This window comes from Strix aluco, chromosome 5 (assembly GCF_031877795.1).
Source record: "Strix aluco isolate bStrAlu1 chromosome 5, bStrAlu1.hap1, whole genome shotgun sequence".
Taxonomy (NCBI): Eukaryota; Metazoa; Chordata; class Aves; order Strigiformes; family Strigidae; genus Strix; species Strix aluco.
In genome coordinates this window covers 7,150,098-7,177,099 of record NC_133935.1, presented here as the reverse complement: position 1 = coordinate 7,177,099, position 27,002 = coordinate 7,150,098, and the positions used below count along the sequence as shown (strand labels likewise).

Sequence of the window (27,002 nt, the reverse complement as noted above, 5' to 3'; positions counted from 1 at the left end):
CGCACTTAAACATAAACTCTTTGCTTATTTTCTTCTGTGTTACTTGCAGACAAACAGCCAAAGTATTTTCCAGATATCTGCAAAAACCTCTGAATATTCCCTAAAACTGACAATGAGCCTGACTCCTTCATTCAGCTCTCACCAGGCGTGGGACTCCTTCTGTGTGAAATGTGATAAGGGCTCTGCAAGATATTCAGCCACCCTGGGATCTCTGTGCAATCACCAAAAGGCGATACAAAACAGAACTCATTTGTCCCAGTACATCATTCTGGTGATGAATAGGAGCGTTTCATAGTCTCCAGGAGGGTCTCTCTGAGGCCAGAGATACAGACAATTCTGGTACTGAAAGCTGGCCTGCTTGTCAGTAATGTCTTCATCACAGCAGGATGATATTTATCTGCCAAAATATCTTTATTATTCACTGCTCAAATACACTCCATAATGGGCTATTGCCTTTCTTGGGTCACTCATCTTCCAGGTGTTTCTTCATGAGTCCCAGGATTTGCCTGAAGCCAAGGGAATGGTCACACTGCATTGTGCAGTCCATTTTCTCCAAGATGACTGCTACCATTAACTTTCTATTCAATAAGAGATCACACCTGTTATAGGCTTTTTGTCATGCAGTCACCTCTGCACCCTGTCAGATGGCTTGTTTATTCACTGTTAGATTAGAACTGTGTGAGGACCATTTTCATATCCTTTGGGTTTTCCTTTGGCACAAAGAGCCTGTGGGAGTTTGCTGTTATGGTGACTTTAACACCTACAAACATCTATTTCTCTTGGGACTGCTGCAGTGTCACTGCTACAGTAGCAGCTGCACTTTGTAGGACAATTTCCTCATTATTTCCTTTTAAATTGCGGTACTGTCTCTAAGCCACAGTAAAGTGTAAGAGTCATAATGAGGTGGGTGCTTTACAAATGCAATGAAAAGACAGTCTATTGTCCAAAGAGCTAAATGTTTAAATTAATTAAATCTATACATCACAGGGGTCATAGAAATCTGTTTTTTTCAGAGTATTAAGTTAAACTTCCTGTGGAGGACAATTTTTCTGAATCAAAACAGCTTGCTTTGATCCATCCTTCTTGTTGATATGAATACTGAGTGGAGTCCCTGCATAAGTGGGCCCAGAGTACCACTCTTCTTTGTTGCTGCTAAAGAGCTAAAGAACATAATTTACATTCCTAAATCTGCTAAGAAAGTGTGACAATGGTTTCCATCTAGTCCTTCACTATAAAAAAGAGAGATAAAGAAGGAGGAAAGTGAAGAAGCTGGGCTTGGTGTCTCTTATTTTCTATATACAGAAGTAAATCCAGTAATCCTATCCACGAATTGTTCCTGACTTACATTGATCTAAGTGAAAGTATTCAGATTCTTCAATCAATGCATTTGTTCTTTTAGATCCAGGAAAATCTAAAATGTGAAAGTCTATTCTAACATCAAGAATAAACGACTCTTCACCTGTACAATCTCCATTTTATTGCTGCTGGTTGTGAAGGATCTCTGATCACAAAGATGTAGATGAGGAAAAGGAACGGTTTTCAAATTCTGTTTTGGTTGCCTGGACTATTTCAGGGTAAAATGAACATTACATGTACTTACAATGTGCACAGCCCATGTACAGACAGATACAGCTTATATTCCTGAGTACAAGTAATACCTACAAAATATACCAGGTATGCAACAAAACCAATCATCGCTTGTGCCGTGTATTACTTAATTGGTGGGAAAAAAAGAGAATTTTTTGGAAGAGCTGTTTCACCACTGTGTTCTTCTTGATCATTTTTTATAGGCTTTTCCATTTGGGTTTCCAAATGTTTCTCTGTGATAACATGTTTCCTTGTGTTCTGCACATGATTTTCTGTTGTGCCTGTGGAGGGCACAGTGGGAGTCAGTCTTTCATCCAGTTCACTTTTCACTTTGTCAGCCGTATCTTTCCAGATATTTTCTGTAATAATAAATAAAAAAAAAGTATAGGGTGAGAAGGCAGACTCTTAGCAACAGATAAACATGTGATCACCACAAATTCACAAAAAACCAGTTGAAAATTCTCTCTGGAATCTTACAACCACCGTTGATACGTTCTTTTGCTCTGAAAGGGAAATGCACTGTGGCGTGGTGTCAGATACCGTAACTATTTTGCTGTCTATGTGATTCTTTAGTACTGCCAGTCTTCTTGATGGCAGCTGCTATAAAACATAAGTAATGCATTTCTACAGAAGTGAGAGATGATGTCTCTATCCACCACATTCCAGTGACCATTCATTATCTGCACACTGTGTACTATCACCTCACCTTACTTCAGACAGATGATATTAAATATAAAGAAATACTAAACACTGATATAAATGCAGTTAGTTCTCCAGGTAGCACATGCTTACGAATATTTTCTTTTTCATTTTCCGGTGTAGAGAAAGAGCCATCGCTCATCTTCCTTGAAGTCTGTGTTTTCTGCTTTGCTCTGAATATTTTTGGTTCCTGGATCCACGCATGCTTCATTGCTTCATCGGGAGTCATGCGCAGGGCAGGTTCCCACCTTAAATCCATGGTAGACAAATAGTTATTCAACTATTTCTAACTGAAAAGTAGTTTAAGCCAAAAGATTCAGTATTGTCTTCAGAAAGTCAGGTCATGAGGACGTTTTTTGAAACAAAAAAATTTTAACTGAAAACAAGGAAAAATCTTAGGTGATCTTCTCCATCCTTTGAAAATTTATATTTGCTTCAGCACTGTGTGCTTTGCTGATCAAACCCTCTACAGCATCAAACCATTTTTAACATGCAGCTCATGGTGTTATTAGGGTAGGGACCGTACTGAATATTTGTTTCAATGTTTTCACATCCTGTTAATGAAAGCTCCCAGAAAGGGAATGTAAGTGAGACATAGGGTAATTAATTAAAAGATATGTCTTCCCTAATTTAACTGCACCTGAAACTACTGTAGAAACTTAGTGTAACAAAACTCATGTGAGATGTTATTATGGAAATGAAAGGTGATTTTTTTTGCAAAATCTGTACGTTGACTTTATCCTCTCACAGGTTTCATTCACTCAGTTCTCACACACACACACTCACAAGTACCAAGTGTTCTGGCCAAGACCACCTGTGTGTCACACAAAGGACAAGGGTTGTCAGCTACTGAGTCCTCATCACATCTCTGGAGTTCTTCTTGATTGGTGATGATGTACTAGTCTTTAGATGGATCTTTTATATCCTTTAGGAGTCACCTGCTGTTTGGGCATGGTCGTTCAGATTAGAACCTTGCAGGCATCAGTCTCCATAAATGTTAGGCAAGGTAGCTACTCATGGTCTGGTTTTCCTTGTATTTTGGAATATATGTTTGTTTTCCTTTTGGGCTAACAGGAATGGATGGCATATGTGATATTCTGCAACCTTGTTGCCATGCAATTGCTGTGAGCTTTGAGATTTTTCACCTGTGGTGTGGTCTCACCAGGGCGCAGGCTTCCTGGCAGTGACACAGACAACACACTCCCCAGTTTTACAAGTGGGAGCAGTGTCCTTTGTTACCAATACATGCCATTCTTTCAACCCCTGTTCTGCTGTTTCTTCCAGTGCTCAAACACACGTACATTTCCATTCATACTGCATTCATATCAGTCCTAATATTTCTGTTTGTAATCTCTACATCAGTTGCAGACTATTTTGTTCTAATCTCAGTGCCATCCAGAACTGTACAGAAATAATGTAGAAAAACAAACAGATTCTTGTCATAACAAGAGCTGAGTGATTTTTTTTTTTTGTCTGATGTTTCCATCCGCAAAAGAAGTGTATACAAGTTGAATAAAGGTATTTGTGAAGTCATGGCAAATGTATCAGGCCACTTTGGACAGACACAGATTAGCAGCTGAAAAAGACAAGATAGTTCAATTCTTTTTGTCTCAAAAAGAGTTTTCATTTCAAACCTTACTTCATTCCTTTGAAAATTTAAGGAATCACAACACATAACTTTTTTTCCTGTGTGACCTGAAATGACTTGTTTACAGGGTTTTTTTACTTCACTGGGATTATTTTCTAAATATTCTAATTCAGCCAACAACGCAAAATGGATCAACAATTCATAAAGATTTAGCAAACAGAGAACATTAAAAACAACCTTCTTGTGAAACAGAGGGGGACGATTTTTTTTTTTTTTTCATATAACCACAAGTTAGCTTGGATTTCTTTAGGAAAGTACTACTGAACTGCTAGAAAGAAACTTACAGTCAGTGCTAAAGAAGACACAAAATATTAGCCTTACATAAGATACAGGTAACACTGGAAAAGTTATGGGATCAGCTTCTGCTGTCATTACACAGTACGAATTAGGATCCAAGCTCACTCCAAAAGCCTCCCTGTGTCTATGCAAGAGGTCAGTATTTAAGGCAACCAGACAAAAGTTTGTTCCTGCATGCTCAGTCTTTTAGTTTGATAGATGAATAAAACCTCATTAGTAACTATCTCCCAAGCAAAAAGACCTATTAGTAAAGTGACACCTCCTATCAGCAGGGTCCATGGAGTCCCACCCTGTAAAATGCTTAGTAACCTGACCACCTCGGAAGAGACACATGATCATGTTTGAGCCATGAAATAGTTTGCTTCTCCCACAGTACTTCATTTATTTAAAAGTTCCATTTACTTTGTGATAACACATGATATGCTGGTGACACCAAATCACGTCTCTCTTTCCCCACACAAACATATAGACACTTTGCCACTGACGGTCTCGCCATGAGTGTGGCTCGCTACTGGAACAGGTTGCCCCAAGAGGCTGTGGATCTCCCTCTCTGGAGATACTCAGAACCCAGCTGGACAAAGTCCTGAGCAACCTGCTCCATGTTTGCCCTGCTTTGAGTGGGAGAGTGGGCTAGATGACTTCCAGAGGTCGCTTCCAACCTGAAGTATTGTGTGATACTAGGTAAAAAGTTCCTGGCATAGAGAATGTGTGGGATTTCTACCTTGTGTGAAGACTGTTAACAATTAGATGTTATTTGTATTTAGCAGTTGACAAAAATGTGCAAATTGTCAATTTCCTTTAAGAAAACAGCTGTGGACCACTTGTCATACTACGTATTCAGTAGCAAAATCCTTGACTGGAGTAAAGTCAACATTTTATCCCAGAAATGAGACGATCTGAGACATATTAAGACTATTCTCGCATTCTGAACTCCAGTGATTTATAAAAATCTCTTCCAATCAAGACAATGGACAATGGACAAATATCAAATAATTCTTGAAATGTGCAATGTGACTGCTGTCAATGAAAAATAAGTATAACTATGATAAGGAGAAAAAGGGCTTAAATCAGCATGCAAACTACAAGGTAACACTCTGGTAACTGTGCTAAGTCATTCTCCTTGCTGATTACCACAGTAAAGAAGAAGCAAGCAAGCAATACCATTGATTCTGGGTTGGAGACATGGCTGAATGTACTTTGCCTTTTAATCCTCTGCTACGGGGTCGCATATGGTGCATTTGAACTAAAAAGAGTCTAATCTCACCCAAGGGAATGTGCATGCAGAGAGCAAGATCTTTGTAAGCAGGTATTCGAGTCAGCAGAACTGTTTTCATACATATACCACAGTGCATCACCTGATTGCCATTTCCAAGGCCTAGCACAGAAAATATAGTCAAGACATTCAAGCCAGTTAAGTCAGCTCCAAATAGAACTCCTGCTGGAGGAAATTGGAAGACTTTCTTCCCACCAAAGTGGGAGTTAGATTTAAATCCAAAACCAAGCTTTGATCTCCAGATATGCACAGCCTTGGGACAGTGCAGTACCATTATCTATGTTATCTGAATGAACCTTTATCAGAAAGGATTTAATACAAAAGTCTCAGTGGGTAAAAATCATTGCTTTTAGAGTTTAGTCTCTAGCATCAGAAGAAGATCTGCTTTTGGATATGATGGTGTCAGCTTTCTTTTTGTATCTTGGACTAATCCCATATAGTCTTTCTGTGCAATCGTTTCTCCCTGCAATAAGCTGTGAATAATAATAATAGTTACCCAAATACTACCATGTGGAAAAAAACAACCAAAAAAACCAAAACATCCCACCAAAAAACCCCAAAGGATACAAAGATTTTAAAGGCACGAGAAAAGCAAAAGTCAAAACTAGCCTGCTGCATATAAGTTAAAACCATGAACTCACATTAGACATCCTTTCAGAAAGTCCAAGAAACCAGCATCATGGGTTTTCAGCACTGTGCTTAGATCCTTGGAGTCTGGGCATCTCTTTTTTCCCTTGCTGTTAGTTATGGATTTAGGAAAACCTTTGGAATCTTAAAAAAATAAAGACATGCTGAACAAATTATGCTAAAAATCCTCACTAAATAGTTAAGAGATTTACAAAAATGGTACCCATACCCATCCCACTAACTCTGGTTTTGCCCTGTTGGATTGATAGTCTGCCAGCTTTGTGGCAAACAATATTAGTTACATCCTAGGGACTGCATCCTACACTGTGATTTTTTGTTCTTTTGTGTAATTTCCAAAACCAAAACCAACTTAGTTCCCAAAGCCCACTGTGTTCCTTTTAGCAATAGTATTTTTAAGGAGTAACAGTGGAATGTATTTTCCAATCCCTTCCCTATCACCTTGGTAATGAGAGGCCCGTACGACATGAAGAGCACAGCACCAGGTTCATTTGCAGCCCTCATGTTACCCGTTTGCTTCTCCTCAATACCTCTTCCTGGTAGAAGTTTTACCAGCTAAGAAGCAGCTAAGGTTGTCTGACCCTACTCTCTACCAGTGCTATTAACTAGTGTTAACTAGCAGGGAAGGAATCCAGCAAGGACAAACCATCAGAAGCAGTTACCAAAGAACGTTCGCTTCCTTGATGCAGCCTGGATAAAATCAGCTGGTGGAAGACCCAATACCTTCAACATAGAAAATGAATTCATAGAGTTACTTCTCATTTCTTAAACATACATAACCATCAAGAGAAATGTTGTATTTCACCCTCCATTTGAAAAGAAGTTGAATGTCGCAATTTACTGTGAAATGTCTACAAACCATTTCCTCTTGTGCTATTTATTGTGGAAGGAATTGAGGGATTCCTCAGAGCTGTCTGCACACAGAAAATGTGATCTCATAAAGGATGACACTGGGATCTTCACTACCACAGAAGGCTCTAAGAACAAGCATCTCTGTTAATGACAGCTGTTGTAGGAGACCACATGGAGAGGTGCTGTCTTTGACAAGTCTTGTACAGACTAACATGGCACTAGAAGGACCAGAATTTGGGCTGAGTTCAATGTCAGGTTGCAGTTTAGTGATTGGTATGGGGTAACTAAGTAACTTGCTTTCATGGGTCAGTTTTGCACCTATTCTAACATTTGCACTGGGTAGGTGATGTCACAGTACGTTCATAAAACTCTTTGAAAAACATTTACAAAGATGATAGAGCCAAATTCCTTGGTAGGTGCAGACAGTATAAGAAGGGACAACTTCCACAAATTGTGGTTTGAGAAGTACAGGGTGACTATAAGAAAAAAACTTTTTCACCAGGAGTGTAGAGCAGCACTTGAGCAGGTCACCCGGTGGGTTTCTACTCAAGCCTTTGAGGTTTTCAAGATTTGCTAGACAAAGCCACAGCTGAGGACTCAAATGTTAGCAAAAATATCTTTCTCAGCAGGAGTTTGGACTAAAGAGATCTGATTCAGCCGACACATAGTTGATTTCTAAGAGAAGAGGAGCCTGTTATAGTTTGGATTGCTTTTCCTTCCCCTTAGATATGCTTCTTCTGTTCTAACTTCTCGGGACAAATTCTGACCAGATTAAAACATGTTTCCTTCAGAAGCAAGACAATGAGTGTACAGAGCAGTGTTTGGCATATGAGATGGAAATAACAGTTTTGCATTAGAACCCACCCTCTCACAGAGCCCTTTGGCTGTAAAAAAACCCCTCTTAAAGGCCAGCCCATAGCCAATTAAATTTCATTATCTCTTGAGATTTCTCTTTGTTGCTGGCAGTGTAGTTTATCAAATGAGTATGCAATTCAAAAGACAATACCAAAAGTTACCTCCATGATGCAGGCAAGTTGGTCAACTTCATTTTCCCCTGGAAACAGTGGGTAGCCTGTGTAAAGCTCAGCTATGATACAGCCTAAGCTCCACATATCAACAGCCATAGCATAAGGATGACCAAGAATCACTTCAGGCGAGCGATAAAACCGGCTCTGAACATAGGTGTACACTATATCAAAACAAAAAATTAGACAAGAAGCAAAATATCATAATTGGGACAGAAATGTGGATTCCAGATTTCACAGAAAAGTGAAACACATGTTCAGCCATCATATATCTACTCTATCCATTAGCTGACATTAAGGGATTGCTCACACAGGCTCTGAAAACCTTTTCTAATCCTTTCCTAAAATCAATGGGTGATATGTTTTCCACTGTTCTATTCGAAAATTGTTCTTCAGCAAGATTCACTGAAAGAAACTATTCTATTAATGCTGTGATTCAGCTTACTCCATGTTGATTTTCCTCTTTGGAGGTCTTCCCCTTGCATCAATCAACAGTTCTTCATTATCACAGGCTTGCACTGTAGGAAATACTGATTTCACTGACACCTAGGGTACATCTCCTGCTGCCTTCTGATTTCCCTATTAATGCATTATAGCCCCACAGCAGATGCCAAGAGATCTCATTTCAAGACTGGGTTTCATCACAGTGAGTAGACTAATTCTTTTACCTCTTGTCATTCAGACAACTGAACATGATGACAGCATGCAAGCTCTGTTATTTTCTTATTCCTATCTCTCTGATGGCCACTTTTTTTATATTTCTGCACTTCTTTGCATCCCCACATATTCAAAATCTTTCATGAAGGAAAGCAGCCTGGAAAGTAAGTGCTGCACAGCTTGTGATTTCACCAAATCTGTACAGTTAGAGAATACCGTGGTGGCAATCTGTGCCTTTGTGCATTTGACCAACTGCAGAATTATTGTCTGCTTTTTGTCATTTGTGTCACAAATAAATAGCTGACTTTCTGTTTTCTACTCTCTAATCCTGTACCACTTTGAGGATTGTACCAATTCTTGCTTCAGCTGGCAGAGTCTCCTCAGTCATGCTCCATCTTTCTTTTCACTTGTTTTGTGTTTCAATATGTTACTCTTCACAAATATTTCAGGCTGCTTCTCAGATTATGTTCTCTAAAACTTGGGCAAACCTAAAATTTTTATGCACTCCTACAAAACTGGGATATACATCTAATGGTCTGAATCCCAAAACATAGAGGAACAGGTTTGGCTCAGCTTAAATATCAGTCTTTCATAGGAAAAATATGAGCCATTTAAGATTAGTTTTCTTTTTCGAACTTAATAAAATGCAGTGCAGATTTCTTTCTTGGGTTTTGTTTTTTGTTGTTGTGAGGGTTTTTTTAACAGATGATACTTGCATTCCTGATGATGATATCATTCGTGCTTTACAATATGTTTATTAATGTTAAGATTTATTATTAGGTGAATTTTTATACATTCATTTCTCCTTTACAAAGTTTGTTCTTGTTATCTCCTGCACATTCTACTTAAATCTTTCATAGAGTAAAAATAAAACCTAAGGCTTTCTAAACTTAAAGTGTAGTTCCCATTCCCTGCATTGTGTTCATCCAAAAAGTACCAATTATAATTTAACCATCCCACTGAGAAAGGCTCTCTAGACCTGATAAACTCCTTGTTAAGTGAAGTATTGGGATTATCCTCATAGGCCTGTTTCAGCTAATCACTCTTGCAAATGCAGTTCTGATTTCAACAGAAGTAGAGGAGCTGATCAGACTTGGGACAAAGAAAAAGCGTGGTAATAGCTTACTTGTCTCCTACCAGTATTTGTTCCACAACCATTGGCTGGACAGTTCAGCAGATTCTAGGGGCACAGGTCACTATATTAGCTCAATCAAAGAAATAGTTTTTCCACATTATTTAAATCAAGAAAGCTTATTAAGAAAATTACATCAACTTGACTTTTCTGCAAACCTCTTTGGTGTTCATAGCAGCTTGATCCAAAATCAATAACTTTAACTGAACCTTGGCCTTTGTGATATAATAATATGTTCTCCTAAAGAGAAAAAAATCACAGGGAAAAAAGGGTTTTAACACCACATTAGGTTAGCGAACACTTTGGAAAATAAGCAATGCATAACACATTGGGTTTACACTTACCTGCATAATAAAAGCTTCGAACTACAACTTCCTTGGGAATGCATTTGCTAACATGAGTAGGCATCCAATAATGTGCAATTAACCAAAGCAGAGGGGAGATTTGTAAAGGTACCCAGTTTGAAGGTTGGCTAGACAGGGGCAATAGTCCCTCACACACAATCCAGGCCACTGCCCTGTGCAGTGTGTGGTGATACCAAGGCACCCTCCAGTGAGAATGCTGCTGTGTGAGCAGGGTGAGTTCCCCAAAACTCATTGTTGCTCGTCTAGTAGAAGGCAAACTGCACCTGGTTGCATACTGTGCTAAATTAACCAGAACCATCCTTTTGTAACCACAGAAAGTCCCTGCCACATGAATGAGTTGTACTTCACAGTTCTTCTCTCCACTGTTTTCAACTTTCTGCAGACTCTCCGTAAGCATACCTCTCTCAACCTCACAACAGTGGGATGCAGAGATCCCACGGTAGTGATGAACAGAAATGGTAGGGTACTATGGATAATTAGCTGGGTGCTGATGGGTACAGCACTGTGTGCCTACAATTCCAGCTTGAGAAGTGATTCTTAAACAGCTATCTCAGGACTAGTTGCACTAGATAGACTATTAGTTCTCTGCAGCAGAGTTGAATTTTATCCTCATCAAAAATCTACCTAAATCTACCTAAATCAAGGATTTCCTTTGATTTCCTTTCTGATCATACAGTCTTCTCTGCTTCTCAGCAGAGATGTGGCTACCTTTATCGACCAGTTTTAAAGTGATTATATATCAAAGCTTTGAGAGACTGAGCAGTTCCCAGGTTGATGCCAAATAACGATAAAGTAGTTTCTTGGGTAATTAGTGGACTCGTAAGGAAATACTGTGTGTGACAGGAGGGAGAAGCTGCTACTGATGAAAGTCAAGGCAGGGACTGACTTCCACTATCCAGGTGTTCTTGGTTCTGTTGTGGGAAGAAGCATTCTCTCTCTGCAGCTAGCTATCCCTTCATGCTCATGGTAGGACTCTGTCTCTAATGCTGAATCTCTCACAATGCAAGAGAGGTGATTAACTGCAAAATCAGGTTCTGGGGGAAGTGATTACCTAGCATTAAGTCCAGAGAAACTCCATACTCCACCTTATGTTGAGAAATATCATGGGAGGCAGATGGAATAACAGATGCGAGTTTCAGGCAACATAAATCAAATTCATGAAACTCTACAACTGTAGAATGAGAAGAGAATTATCTTTTAGTTAACTCACTAAATGTTCACTAATGTGTTACTCTAAATACAGATTACACTCATTGATCTCGCCAACCTCGTTCCTTGTCAGTGGCTGCCTGGAAACAGATTTCCCATTGGACTAACTGTTTCTGATTAAGATATTTTGGTTATCTTGCAAACCTCACTTCTCACTGCAAATTGGTCTGGCAAAGATGTTGGCAAGACAATGGGTACAGACAGTATGTGACTCTTCAGACTTCTGAGTCAGGATACATTAAGCAAAGTGAGACCAGAATGTCATCCTTAGTATTTTTACTTGAGAGCGGATTTATTTATTTATTTATTGGTTCATTTGCAGTTTTGAAGAAGAAATCAAGAGAAACGTTCACCTGAAATGAAAATAGAATTAAAATACTTCAGAAACCTCAGAAAATTACAAAAATGTAAGATTGGAGCTTAAGGAGAATGGAAATGTTTCACCTAGCATGAATGCTTAGCAGATATAGCAGCAGGAATTGGATCACAGATGTTCCTCCAGAAACAGGTGAGCACCCTAAATGCTGTACTATAGAATTGCTTTGTCATTTTCTAGGCTACTTAATTTTATAGTTATGCATATGAAATTAAATACACTTAACAGGATAACCTGAAACAGGCTGCCTTGTGAATATCTCCTTGCATTATAAAGTTCCTCATATTGTAATACTTAGTTTCACAAGTACTTGTTTCTTTCTTTAAGCAAAAAGCCATTACCTGAATCTGATTAATATTTGCATACATTTTGGCAACCAGATTATCTTGTATAACACTGCAGTGAATGAACTGAATCAATGGAAAGAATCACTTGACTCTAGTGCTAATACAGTCTGAAATAAACTCTAGCTTCTGTACAAATACCCTACTGGGTTTTAAGGATTCTTCTGAGAGTTCCTCTCGATCGATAAGAATAGGATGAAGCTGATGTATTGTGTACAGAATAACAGGTTATGAAATGACTGTACTTACAGGCTTCAGATCACAGTGAATGATTCTCTCCTGGTAGAGCACTTGTAAACATCTCAGCACACACTGAGTGAAGTGTCGAATTAAAGACAAACTGAAACCTTGGAAGTTGTTCTTTTTGATCAACTCATACAAATTTATTCTGCGGGGGTTGTGGGGGTGGAAGAAGAAGAAGAAGACAGAAAGCAGAAAGGAGATTAGGGAACTTATTTTTAAAGGCATGATTAGTTTACAGTGCATTAAGACAGTATTTAACCTGTCTTCCTACGTGAGGGAGGACTCATGCAGAAGAAAATGACTTAGCTATTTTCTTCCTTGAGAATGCTCTTCTGCATGCAATATGCACAAACATCTCCCTGAGCCTCCAGATCTAAAGAAGACATAATGTCAGTGGACTTGCTTGCTTGCTAAATTCAGTGCTATGTTACGCAGCTGTGCTGATTTTCACCAAGAACAACTATCATTCAGGAACTGAGAGAAATAAATTCTCTTCAGTCTTCTTTCACTCTCATTTGTCTTTGCTTTGTCACTTTGTGTAAATCCTTTTCATCTAAAGAGTCTTTAATCAGCAGTAAAGCTTTCTAGATGAATACCCCCATAAATTCAGGTCTCGTTAGGTTTTTATTTCCCTCCTGTCACCATCATATCTTAGCTCCTTCTAGTAAGGCATTAAATGATGCTGCTAACTTCTGCCAAGCATGGTTGGCAACATGTGAAGGCTGCCCAGAGACCCCAAGGGCACCACCAGCCCTGATGGCCCTGCCCAGGACCCCACGCCAGCCCCTGGGGCCATCAGCCCCTGCTCCAGCTACACCACAGCAGGACTGGTCTGTGGCTGCCCATCAAGATGGTCCCACCTGCAGGCCCACGTCCCGGCCCAGCCTTGGCCCATCCCTGCACCCAGGGCTGGGGCTGCCCCAGTGCCCCCCAGCTGCCCTTCTCCTGCCTACCAGGCCCTGTCCTGATAGACTCAAGGAAGCCCCCATAACTCCCGGTGCCAGAGCCCTGGGGAGCTCCCAGCCTGGGCTGCACCCCAGAAAGTACTGTGCTTAACATGTGGTGATTCTTTGGAGGAGGAAACAGCCACGGGGATGGTGGCTATCGAAGGGATTGAAGGCACAAGCAATATGATCTCAAGAGGTGTCCTCAGCAGGACGACACGTGTCTGCAAGGACATAAACAACTGTAGATTTCTGCCTGCCCCACTTGTACATGGTGTCAGGCAAGGCCCATTCCTTCAGAAGTAAATTAAATTACCAGGACTTGATGGAGAAGAAAGTTCACAAATTAAGCAGTTTTCACTATATTTTAGAAGCAATAAAAATTTCACAACCAGTCTTCAACTCTTCTGTAAAGAGCTGAACATAGTGGCTATCCTATGAATGTTTTCCCTCAAGTTTTCACAGCAGCTTTCTGAAAAGGTTCGTCTGTGTCTTCTCTGGAAAGGAGTCAGCTCTTATCCCTGTGTGTCTGTGTGTGGTAGACTCACATGCAGCAACGCAATGAATTTAGGTCTCTTTGAGATCAAGCTTTTCATACGATGATGAATCTTCAGCAAGGACTATAACACATGCAGCAATGGGGGCTTTACTTTAAGGTATGGGGAACTGTGGGCAACCTTCATAATTTCAGTCATGCCCTGATTACAAGGAGGCTGGTGAATAGAATAATATGAATTCTCTAAAATTTCCCCAGAATTCCTCCTAAGATGTGTCCTGCAGCACAGGTTCATAGAAAGCAAGAAGAAACTATATTTATAAATTATTTAATATTATTCACATTTATATAACCTGACGTTTACCAGTCCTGAGTTCATTGTTTTACTCTTTTCCCCATAGGTCTTTCAGGGAAGAAGACTTCAATACACAGCACAGGAAATAAGGGATGGATCATGTCATTGTCTGTGTGAAGTCTGAACAGGGCCTTTTTCAGTTCACCTTTGGTGATCAAAGACTCCGTTATGCAGTCTGTATTTAGACATTGTTCCTTCTTTGTAACATTAAGAGCTGCAAATTCTTCCAAAGAAGACATAAAAATTAAAGCTTGTAAGGCACAAGATCTACAATACTTCTTAAAATTTTGTAGAGGAAAATATACTTTACCCCAGCAGTTCAAAGGAAATACAGAAGTGATTGCGAAAGTAGAAGTATTCCTTCATGTGGATGATATTGTGAGTATCATCTTTATCCTTCTTCAGGAGAGCATCAAGGATCTTCACTTCTACCAAAGCCTGGCTGTGAAATCTGAAATATCACATGACATAGGAATGATAACATTAACTCAGTCTAGCATTTCTAGAAATACAAATGCTACAAACACCACAATCTTACTGTAAACTCAACATGTGGGACAATTATTAAAAATTTACCCTTCACCCCTGTTAACTACTGTAACTTTGAATCATTATGGTTGTTTCCGAGTCTAAATATACCGGCCTTACGTAACACAAGTAGTTATCTTGACTTGTAAAGACAGTAAAATCCTAGTGCTTTCAAAGTCCACAGGAATGCTGCTCTTTACTCGAACAGGGCCATATTTCACACCTACCACAGTAAGACAGTTTTGAAGACCATCTTTACATTTAGTGTTCACTGAGGGGGAAAAACACAATAGATAAAACTGTTGCTGGAATCAACAGCATCATTCTCATCTGCTTCATTGACTCTGGCTCAGGCTAAACTCAACTAAAAATTTGTAATGAGTCACATAACAAGAAGGGGTTGTTTAGGACCATAGTGTAGAATTTTTCATGTTTAAATGAGCAACTGGAGCCTCCCAGCATATTCCTGTGGTTTTGGAGTCTTAGGGGGAATGTAGGCTCTCAGGTCTCAATCATGCAGGGTGGGTTACCTGAGCTGTGTATTAACTGTGTCACAGATACAGAGACTTCCTTGTAAGTCTGGAAAAACTGTGCCTGCTTTCATAGACTGTGTCTCCCTGGGTCCAGGCCAATTCTGTGTCCCTGACATCACCCTTCCTCACTCTGTTCTCACTGTGTTTAATGAAAGCTTGATGTACAGGGGGATTGATTTTGCTTTGTTCACATTATCCTGGATTGTCACTACGCTACCTACATAACAAAAAGCTGATTGTACTGGTATAAAGTCAACAGATGTCTCACCTTTTCTTATTCCTTATTATTTTCAATGCCACTAATTCATTGGTTTTATGATCCAAGCATTTAGCCACCTGCCCGAATGACCCTTTCCCAATGACCTCCAACACTTCATATCGATATGCAATATGGTCGTGTAAAACCTTCAAAAGAAAACAAATAATTCAGATTCAAATAGTACAACAAAGATCAGGCTTTAAAGTCCATGTGTGTGTGAGTTTACCGTCTATGAAAGATGCTGGACTGGTAGCAAGTGAAGTCCACATTAAATAAGGGTGACAGAGAAAATAACAAGTGCATGCTTCATTAATCCACCTACCTTGCACCAATCCTGAACGAGATGCAAAGTGAGTCTCTCTTTAGGATTCTCTTCTGAGCTTTAAAGTGATTGGTACTGATGTTTTCACTATGTGAATATTTATCTTCTAGAAACAACATTTATCTCACACAGATCATTTAAGAGTTGGCAGTCACTACAAACTTACTGAGCTGAAAATAAATACCATAATTTTTCCACTTACCTTTAAGTAGGAACCATGCTCATCATCGTAACAATTATTATTCTGGGTTTCAGGCAAACCTTCAATCTTTTTAGCTTCCAGCCCAAGAAACCATAGCTCTGTATAATTGAAAATTTCTTTTTGCTCATAGACTGTTAACTGGTTTCTAAAATTTTTCAAGGCTTCTAAATCAGAAAACAAGAATATAAAACCAAAAATCAATAAAATGTCAGAAACCTGATGGCAAATTGCTTTTACAATGGACCATTTTATAGTAGAGCATGCCACTTTGAGCAGGAGGCTGAGTAGTGACCATTAGAGGTCCCTTCCAACCGACATTTCTATGGTTCCACAGTGTTGACATTTTGCATAAATTTACATTTCTTTTTTCTTTTTCTGACTTACAGTATCATGTTCAACAAAGCATTCATCATCTGTCAGCAAGACTTTCAAGAGAACTTAGGTAAAAATGATTTGATTTTGAGCAAAGTTATGTACCTAGTTTTTGAAAATCCCATCTGTTGTCTGTCTGCTTCAGCAAGCTTCATAGCTTACATAAAAAAAATTATTTTATTGGTTTGATTGTCATATTCATAAAATGGCAGTAAGCCTTAGTTAACCAAAGCTTTCAAGTACTTGTTATTCTGATAGAAAAAGTCGAGCTCAGATGCAGGAGGTTAGGAATTAAATAGGGTCCAGATCTGCTGTCCTCCTGATTCTTCCTGCATAGAAACATTTCAGCTACCCTAACACCTCCACTTATATAATTTAAATCTAGATAAATAATCTGACAGTAGCATTACAAATCAATGTGTTCTCTAGGCATGCAAGTGGGTGTTTTGTTAAACAGTGGCAGATCTTCATCCACTAATGCAGGGATGATAAATAATTTCAAAGCAAAAGGCCGCTACTTTTTTTTCCTAGACTCCTTCTAAAAATAGATTAACTCTGCCAGAAACTTTCTAGATCTGAGAACTCCCAAAATGCAATTTAGCCCACATAGATAAAAAATGTGACACAGCTGCAAGCAAGTGGGAAAAGTGTTTTATCACTGTAATAGAAATTGTTGTCACCTGCATGACCTGTCATGAATCTCAGACAAATATACATTATTTTGTATAATGCATAGTTGTCTCATTTATATATTTGTGTTAGTATATTTATTCTCCTATTGCATACATCCCCAAGTAGAAATTTTCAAAATCCCTGAGCCCATCCATATTCCTGTACTCCAAAATGGTTGTTAAATATTTCAGTGACCATTTAGCATGGGACCTCTGGTCACTGAGTATCCTGACTGCATATGCTCCTTATCTGTGCAGGCAGCTTGTCACTCCAGTCTTTTTAGCATGTTCTGTTATATTCTACCTGAAGCTGTCATAGGCAGTTTGACACTGATGCTGGTGTTTTCCAGTTCTGATGGTTTTGTCTGGGCTCTGGTATCACTTTCAGGAAGACTGTCTGGAAGGTTAAATTGAGAAAAATTGCCTCGAGTTCCATTTTCCTGCCAAGAAAAAAAAAAAAAAAAAAAAAGGTAAATTTTGTTTTCAGATATCTTCATGAACATTCAGCTGATCTGCAATTATATAAAAATATAAAAAAATATATTAAAAAATGCTACATTCCGGAAGACAAAGCTGCAAGATACTTATTTTGGATTTACTGAGTGATCTCTACATCAATTTTGTGCTGAGACAGAACAAGCGTGCTTGGGGACTAGAACACCCTACTTACCCAGAGAGCAAATTCTGCCAATAACACTAGAGGCTATTGGACCATGGAAAGATAAATCTCCAAATAACAGAAGGAAGTTCATCTTCCAGGTTCATTCAATACATGCTAGAAATGCTACAAACTGCTGTGGTTTGATTAAGTTGCAGTAACTCTCATGAACTAGTATAGAGGGCAGGAAAGATGCATAACAGGCATTATCCATCTTGGATTTCTATGTGGGCACATCCAGTGGAGAGTAGTGCTAGAATCCTTGAGATTGCTTGTGAAGCCCACAGAACTGCAGGGACACCAGCCTGGGTCTGCACACACACACACTTATAACAGAAACAAGACTGGTATGAGTGGGGAATAAATGGGCCTGCATGGGTGAGGAACCGCTAGAAGGAAAAAAACTGCAGAAGAAAGGATATACAGATGTCACCTATATCAGCAGGTGGTCAAGATCCCAGCACATGCAGATTCTCTGGGCTCCCAGAATGGGAAAACAAAGGTCAGACTACAGAATCAAGAAGAGATGCTGGAGGGTTGGAGATAAAAGAGCACCAGATAAGGAGACAGAAGACAGTGTGCTCTGGGATAAGGATGTAGGGTATGGAGGCCCAGGACACGTTCTCCTCAGTCCTTCACTGAAGGGAAAAGACTCAGCTGGAGATGATGCATCCAGTGGATCAATACGTGGCTGAAGCTACAGAGAGGGCTATGACTTCTACAAACATAGGATGAGAAACAAGAACGGATGAGCAGAAACAGGATCCATCTCATGAATCAGGGCTAGAGTGTCCGCAAAGAGCTTTGCTAACCTAGTAAAGAGGGTGTTTAATTAGGCACAACTAGGAAGAGTCATTATAATCTAAAGGCCCTGATACTCATGGGGTAATTCAGTCACCTCAGTATCTGCTGAAGTGGCAAAAGCATTCTGGGAGATATCTGGACTGTGTTCTTAATGCAGGTGATCTGAGAGGCACTGCTGGACCTGTTACTCACACGCAAGGAATGATTGGTTGAGGCTGTGAAGGTTAAGGAAAGGGCAGCTTTGGCTGCAGTGACCATGTGCTTGTGGAGTTTAAAATCCTCAGAGAAGTGAGTGAAACAAGCAGAATTACAAACCCTGGTCTTCAGAAAAGCACCTTTAGGCTTGTTCAGGGATCTTCTCATCATAAACCCATGGATGACCGCCCTGAAGGGCAAAGGAAATCAGGAGAGTTCACTGAGTCTGCAGGACCAGATAGAATGCACCTGAGGGTGTGGAAGGAGCTGGCCCACGTCACTGCAAGGCAGCTCTCTATCATCTTTGAAAGTCGATGGCAATCAGGAGTAGTTCCTGACCATTTGGAAAAGGCAAATATCACACCTACCTTCAAAAAGGGCATGAAGAAGAAGACTACAGGCTGGTTAACCTTACCTCAGTCCCTGGGAGGGCTATGGAACAATTCCTCTTGAAACCATTTCCAATCAAATGAGAGCCAAGAAGTTGATTTGGAGCAGCCAGTATGGATTGGCCAACATAATTTATGAACAAATGATGTCTGAACAACTTGATTGCCTTCTCTGATGAAATGATTGGCTTGGTCAATGAAATAATAGCAGTGGACATTGTATACTTTGACTTCATCGGGGCTTGTGACACTCTCTCACAGGCTTGAAGCCTGAAGAGTGAGATATGAACTGGATAAATGGATTATAGCATGACTGGAAAATTGGTTGGATGGTCAGGTTCAAGGACTGTGATAAGTGGCAATTGGTTAGGAGTGATACCCCTCAGGGAGCAATGCTAAGGCCAGTACAGTTTAGTGTCTTTATTAACGACCTGGACAATGAGTTCACCCTCAAATCTGCACACCATAGCAGGGCTGCTGTCCAAATGGACTTCAGCAGGCTGGAAAAATGGTCTACAGGTATCTTCTAAAGTTGAACAAAGTCAAATGCTAAGTCATGCACCTGGAACACAATATACCCATGCAACAGGACAGGCTGGGGGACAACTGAAAGGATGCAGCTTTGCAGGGAAGGGCCTGACACCAACCTGAACATGAGGTAGCAGTGTGCCCTTGTAACAAAGAAGTCCAAACATGTCCCAGGTTGTGTTAGCAAGAGGATAGCTAGCAGGGTGGGGGAAGTGATCTCCCCCTCTATTCAGCATTTGTGAGACCATGCTGGGAGTGCTGTGTCTAGTCTGGGATTTCCCAGTACAAGAAAGACGTTGACCAGCTGGAGCAAATTCAGGGAAGAGGCCAGGGGATGGTCAGGAGCCTGGAGTGCATGATGTACAAGGAGAGGCTGCAGGAAATACATTTGTTCAGTCTGCAGAAGAGGAAGCTTCAGGAGTGATCTTACTGCTGTCTAGTTGCTTGTCAGGATGGTATAGAGGAATACCAGACTCTTCTCAGAGGTGCATGATTCTAGGACAAGATGGGTACAGCGGCTAATGGATACAAGTTACAAAACAGGAAATGCTGACTAGATATTAGGAGAAACATTTTTTAGCATGAGTGGTTCACTATTGCAACAGGTTGCCTGAGAAGCTGTGGACTCTCCAACCTTTGAGATATTCAGAACCCAGCTGGACCCCTGAGCAACCTGCTCAAAGTTTGCTCTGCTTGTAGTGGGAGGTTGGGCTAGATGTCTTCCAGAGGTCCTTTTTAACCTAAATTATTCCTTAATTTATTTATAATTTCTCATCCCTAGAGAAAGTTCTGATGACTCCCAGAAGTGGGACACGATGGAGACACAAAAGATCAGCATCTCTCAGTGTCAGAAGGGTACAAAAGCCATATTCAATAACCAGCACATGGTTGCCAAGACAAGAAGAACCCAGGCCATGTGGTACGGACTAACCAGTGGGCAATCCTAGTCCACCATGTCCTTGTAAGAAGTCCCGTCTGGTACCACTTGGGTACATGATTCTTGATGCTTGTGGGTTTTGGGTTAAGAACATGTTAACATTAGTGAAAACGGGTTTGTTTTAAAATGAAATAATTTTCCCATACTTACCTCTAACCTTGCTACTTTTTTTTTGCATTAACTGCTACAAAAGCAGGGCAACCAGGTATGAGGGACAGCACTTGAACAGCTCAAGTGCAGGTCTGTGCTGACACAGGTCAGCCCTACTGCTATATTGCTGTGCCCCAGCTTGAGACCTCCACCTTGCCCATTCCAATCCATACTCCCTCAGTTCAGCAATGCTGCGTTATTTCTAAGGAAGGGTAAAAAAAGAAGGTCTCCAGAACAGACAGCACATAATCATGCTTTCTAAATTGAAATTTTTATTGTCCCCTGCCATTTCTAAATGCAAAAGCAAAAGGCTTTCTTACTGGTCTTTACACAGGTTCTTATATAGGTCTATAAATTCCATTTAAAGAATTAAAAAAAGTCTGTAAAATGCTTGGCTCCAATCTTTTCACAGAAAATAAAATGGAGGGATGGTTCATTTTCAGATGCAAAGCTTAATCACTGCCTTTTGTAGGAGTTGAGTGCAGGTTTGACTTATGAAGGCCACAAAATTAAGCTTTAAAGAAAATTTAAATTATTTTATATACTAACCCATTCTACCTCATCATTCATGCTATTTTGCATCTTGTAGCTTCACCCAATGATGCACACACCTCCTAGACAAATTAAATAATTTGTAATAGTAGCAAGCCGACAATTTCAAAGTCAAAGTATTTGAGAAGACTTGTGACTTCCCAAACAAAATTCTTTATGTGGGGACTTCCAGTGCAAGAGATTTGAAAAGACTTCATATCAGAGACCTGTGGAACCCGTCAAATCTCTCAATAAAGAGACTCCATGGAAGAAGAAAGGTGAAAAAGGGGGTGATCAGAGTAGTGGTGGTGAGTAGTCCAGGTCCCTGATTTGTTGGGGAGAGAAGCAGCAAAAGAAGAAAAGTACAGACCGAGGGTGGGCACAGGATTTGTAAAAAATTCAAAAGAAGGAATGCCAAAAGTGAAGATGACTTCAAAAACTTCCTGTGATGTTGGGTGGCCATTAAAATATCTGGAGGTATACACAACCATACTGGTGTATTTGACTGTTTATAATTCTTACTTTTTTTCTTTAACTCTGGCTGAAAACAGAAACTGATGCAAATGCTGACACTAAATTATTTCTCTTCCCACACAAAAACACACTTGTGACACTTTGTCACTGACACTCTCTTAGCAGTACTTAGAAGGAAGCTGATTAATCAGACAAACGCGAGATGTCTAAGAGCTTTATAACTCACCTGAAGAGAGGGGAGGACATTCTGCAAGCTCTTATTTGTTATCTGAGGCAGGCTGCTTTCAAGGGGGGAAGGGTTTGCAGTGTCTGCAACCAAGCCATGCTTTGCTTGACCTTCCAGATGTGGGAGGGAAAGAACACCACGACTGACTTTCTAAATAGAAAGCATAATTAAATATTACCCAACGACCTAGCAAGCAATTCTGTGAAACACCTTCAGAGGGATTTTAAACCTTGGGAAATGTGAACGGTTCCCTTCTGACACCTAATGGCGAAGGGGAAAAGAGCAGATACTCTCTAGCAGCAACCCGTTGTAACAAGGGCAGGAGTAGTTCGTCCAGACAATCAGGCAGCCTGACACATTTTAGGGCAGGAAAGTTTCCCTACAAGAACATCTCCATCCAGCATCAGAGCAGTGACTGTTTCAGCTGGAAAAGGTGGTTGGGCTTGGAAACCCAACAGCCGTTCCAGGCAGCAGGACTCCTTCGAGTAGAGAAAATAAAGCGTAGGTAGGGTAATAAGCAGGCATTAATTATAAACGGCAGGCAACATCATTAGGTATTCCCAGTGGTGGAAGAGAAATTGGGACTGGACTGCTGCCAAACACCAGGGCTGGAGACAGTGGGAGTATCTTCCCTGCACTGGTTTCTGAATATTTCCTTCCCCCTCATTTCCCATGGAGTTCACTCGGACTAGGCCCCTTTGTTGCCCTCCTCATTAGTGAGGAAAAGGCAAGCTCTCTGCAAATTTTACTGAAAGAGAAATGCTTATACTCATTTGAAAACTCCAGGATTATTAGTCCTTCCTTTAGATTTCTCCCATTTGTTATTTGCAAAACATTTATATACAACTCATTCTTTAAAGCCAGTCATTTAAGGATGCAGTTTTATGAATGTTAGGACCTCTAATATTCCTGGCTATCTAAGGTGTGAGAAATCACACTCTTGGCAGCAAAGAAAATTTTTGAGGTCGACTATTTCTTTGGCAAATAATTAAAAAATTATTTGAAATAGATCTGAAATAGATGAACTATGCACTATCAAATGCAGAGCAAGGTCCAGAGACTTAAGGCTACAACCCATGTAAGCCTGTGACATTTTTGTCATCGGGGAAGGATAGAAACAAATTTGTCAAGCTTTTTATAACAAAGGAAAGGTTTGATATTTTCTCAAAAAGCAAAGAAACAAAGCTCTCAATCCAACGAACTTGAATGAGTAATTTTTCTTTTCCAATACGACAGAAAAGTTTTTAAAACCTTAGAACTGAGATTCCAGTGGACTTTTCATGAAAAGTGGCTAGGCAGAAGAAATGCCTCAAATGCTACTGAACAGCTTAGCAAAAACCAAATACTTGCAGGCACTTGGGACAGTCGTACAGCTACAGGGGAAATGGAAGAGGGAAGGGAATAAAGGACTTCCCTCTGCTCAGATTTATTTATTATAGGGGGTCTCTTACAAAACAAGCATTCAGATATTTTTTAAGTCAGCTGAAGAGTCACGTACCTGATGGAAGACTCTGTTAGATCCCAGATGATCTCTCTCTTGAACAGTCAGTTGAGACTGAGAAAATGCATCCACATGGGAAGACTGCAAACATGAAATGATGCTTTAATAAAAATGATTCTGGAAAAAAAATCCTGAAATCTCTGTATGGTTTCTGCGTTTCTTTCCTTTGTGGCAATGTCTGTGCCAACACAGCGTATGAGAGAGGACCACAAAAGCTGCTGAAAACACGCTACGCTCTAGCAATTCCTCTCCCAGTCGAACAGCTGTTTTGTGGGCAGGTGCAGAGACAGCTTGATTTGCCTATTATGCCTCTCAGCATGCTTGATATGCCCATGTGGTCAGCGGAGGGGAAGGGGGGCCTCTGCCATCCCTAAATACGTGCTTGAAAGCTGATAGTGAGTGAGTCTGCTTGGAAGGACAGATTTAAACTGCCTCACAAGGTGGATTGTGAGCCCATCCATGGTTAATAGCAGCATTAAACTGATTCAACTTGTGGTACAGATTTTATAAAAACACAGTGCTTAATTAAAAACAATGTTTAAATTTACTGAGATATAGAAAAAAATTCATTGGTTCCAATGGACAGATAATATTAACAACAAATACAAAAAAAAAAGAAACATGGGGAAAGTGCTAAGCAGCTTGTCATTTTTAAGATTTTGCTGGTGCTTTCAGCAGGTTTTTTATAAACATGATAAGTAGCACTGTACATTTCTGTCAAATAACAGACTGCAGTGAATTGCAGAAGTCTTTACAATAATTTAGATACTGAAAACTCTGTGGCTAAAGCAGCTTGGAGCTCTGCTCTATAGGCTGGAGTGAACCCTACTGGGTTGGGTCAAAAGTGCTCCCTCATCCCTGGACTCTGAGACATGATGTTGTTCCACTCACAGTCAAAAAATCACCTTTATCCAGTCAGACACATCAGTTCCACTACAGAAGTTCTGAAGTTGTAGAACAGCGATATTTTCTCTAGAAACGGAAGCACTTGGACTCAGGAACTTTAAATTTAGAGTTCCAAAATAATGAATTTGCAGCCAAAATTATCTTATGGATGTGAGCTGCAGATTAAAAATACTTAAATAAAGCAGTATGGTGTTCTTCTTTATCTGTTTTGCAGCCAGGGCTTCCATGGCCTGTACCTGTCACACGGTCTTAAATGAGCAGAGCACCTGCTGATGATAAGGTCTTTGCTCTTTGCAATGACTTTTAGCCTATCTGGTACCAGTATCAGTGCCAGGGGATCACTTTTTAGAGGCCTTTGTCATGGACTTCAGTTAGTCCACATGAAAAAATATCTGCATACTGGAGGAGTATGCTTAATGTGTTTTGTACTGGCTAGTACCATAAAACATCTGCCATGATGCAGCCTGGTTGCGCTGAAAGGGACTCTATCTGAGCCTGAAAGAAAAAGAGAAGAAGAGGAAAAATAACACAAATAAATAAGTCCTTCTGCAAGTTTAAAGGGTAAACTTCAGATTCAGAACAGGCTGAGAACAACAGCTCTGGTTTTAGTCTTATTATGCTAATTGGGTCATTTTGAGAGGAAAGGTCATGGATATCTGTGGAGTAGAGAATATTAGGAAAGGGAAAGGTACTAAGACCTGTCTTTGCAGGACATAGTAATTCCCGTCTTTGGAAATGCAGATCAGCTGGCCAGAGGTAAGAAGGGATTATGTGCTGTAAATCCAAAGCATCCCCAGAGCCACCACAACAAATGTCCCCAGAAGAGAACCACTGGATTACTGCAACCTACCTATGAATGTCCTAGAGCATGATATACTTTGCCCAGTGCACCAAATATCCTTGCGGTCACTATTCTTCAGCGTGAATTTACATAAATGACCCATGGAAAAGCCAGTGCCAGAGTATTTCTACACACAAACACTTCACATGCAAACTATGTGTCCAGCATTTCAAGGGAGAATCACATCTGTTATGAATGTGAGTCTGGGATCCACAGTCATAACTCTACCAGATATACCAACCCAGATCTTAATAAAGCTATTAATTTTAGTGCATGTTGTACTTTTTCATCTATACTTCACTCCCAGCTAGTTTTATTTTTCAGTTTCTGGAGCTGATAAAAACATTACACTCCATTTAAAGACAGTTTCTTAACCACTTTGTGCTTTTCTAACTACAAGTCAATATAAAGCAAGGATTTCAGAGAGAACCGGGTATCACTGAAAACCAAAGAAAGAGTGGACTTCACATACCTGGACAGACTGCAGAGTCTTCATTCCAAAATGGCATTTTATATCTTAGCAATACTTTTAAAAGGCTATGCAGTCACGTCTCTATTACTAAACATAAATTTCAAAATATTTTTTATTTACTGACAGAGCATGAACAATTCACAAAATGTCTTTAAAACTCATCAAGAACTAAGGAAGCAGGTGGGTGAGCTCCAAGATATGGAATCCATTTAACTTCCATTCACTGGGGAAAGATGAACAAGATTTTGAGATGGGTATTTCTCCTTTTACACTGCAAAAGCAAAATCAGTCCATCAGCCCATGGCTGTGACTTTTTTTAATAATGAAAATTTGGGATTCTCTTTGTCTCTCTTTCTCAAAGCCTACTTATTAAGGGTTTATAGTTCTTCAAAGCTCTTCAGGCAATTTATTCAAAACACCTTAAAATCAAAACCTGATCAACCCTCGTAACATTCCCCCAAACAGGTGAATAGCATAACCTTTTACCAGTGGAAAAACTGATCTGTGCCTACAACAGTCCTGCTGGTGGCTGAATGGGGATCTGGTGGCTTGATCAATTAGTCTGCACAGTGACTTGATGGTCTTGATCCAGATGACCCATCGGCTGCTGCTCTCTAGCAAAATCCTATACATCTAGTATGGGATCTACAGCTGAGCTGTTGTGACTGGTTTAACTCTGGCAGATGCACACTAAAGAAAAACTGCAGTAACTGTTACTATTCCACTCCATTTCACTTCTGGCTGTCCTACTCCTATAGCACTCAGCCTGTCCTACAGCTCCAATATCGCACTTCAGTCCCAAACTATCATCTCCTGCTATTCCAGCCCTTCAAATCATGTATTACCTTGCTGATTCCAATTATCACTCAAGCAACAGAACAATGTCCTCATTCACTACCTACTCAGCAGTCTTAAGGAGTTTTAGGTACTGAGCATACAGCATTCTGCACGATCAGAAACGGTGACACATTTTCATAATTCCCAAAATGTCAGCTTATTTTTTCAGTACCCAGTTGACCATAGAAATCAGAAATGCATTAAAATTTTAGAAATTATTAAATACACAGCTATATAAAATATAGACTCCATTGTCCTCTCATTTAAATGGGCACTTTGTTCTCTCTGTCCTCAAAACTTAATAAAGCCTGTAGAATACTTAGAGAGAATGCAATGCAGGTGTTAAATCATGCAATATATTGAAAAGCCATAGCAAATGCGCTCTCAGTCACTCAAAATACAGTAGGAACATAAACATTTTCCCCACCTTGTCAACTATTTCTGTCAGCATAACTGCAAGAGCCGTTAACTGCAGGAGAAAGGTTGTTTATTCCATTCGGTGAATGCATTTCAGGAAGC

At 40.0% G+C, this 27,002-nt stretch overlaps 1 protein-coding gene across 2 annotated transcripts; it reads right to left on the bottom strand.

Moving 5' to 3' along the window:
- Positions 1 to 1,478: 1,478 nt before the first annotated feature.
- DYRK4 (dual specificity tyrosine phosphorylation regulated kinase 4) lies at positions 1,479 to 27,002 on the bottom strand. Of its 2 annotated transcripts, none has more exons than XM_074825295.1 (14): positions 26,911 to 27,002; positions 23,425 to 23,508; positions 21,927 to 22,076; positions 17,339 to 17,474; positions 15,992 to 16,155; positions 15,477 to 15,613; positions 14,458 to 14,598; positions 12,359 to 12,497; positions 9,974 to 10,055; positions 8,018 to 8,190; positions 6,812 to 6,872; positions 6,146 to 6,275; positions 2,380 to 2,534; positions 1,479 to 1,946 (listed from the first exon to the last, which is right to left on the bottom strand). In XM_074825295.1, the coding sequence occupies exons 1-14, from the start codon at positions 26,932 to 26,934 to the stop codon at positions 1,711 to 1,713; spliced, it is 1,812 nt and encodes a 603-aa protein (XP_074681396.1). In that variant the 5' UTR covers positions 26,935 to 27,002; the 3' UTR covers positions 1,479 to 1,710. The 2 variants fall into 2 exon arrangements, with proteins under 2 accessions (XP_074681396.1, XP_074681397.1); XM_074825296.1 differs by having other exon boundaries at positions 15,992 to 16,089.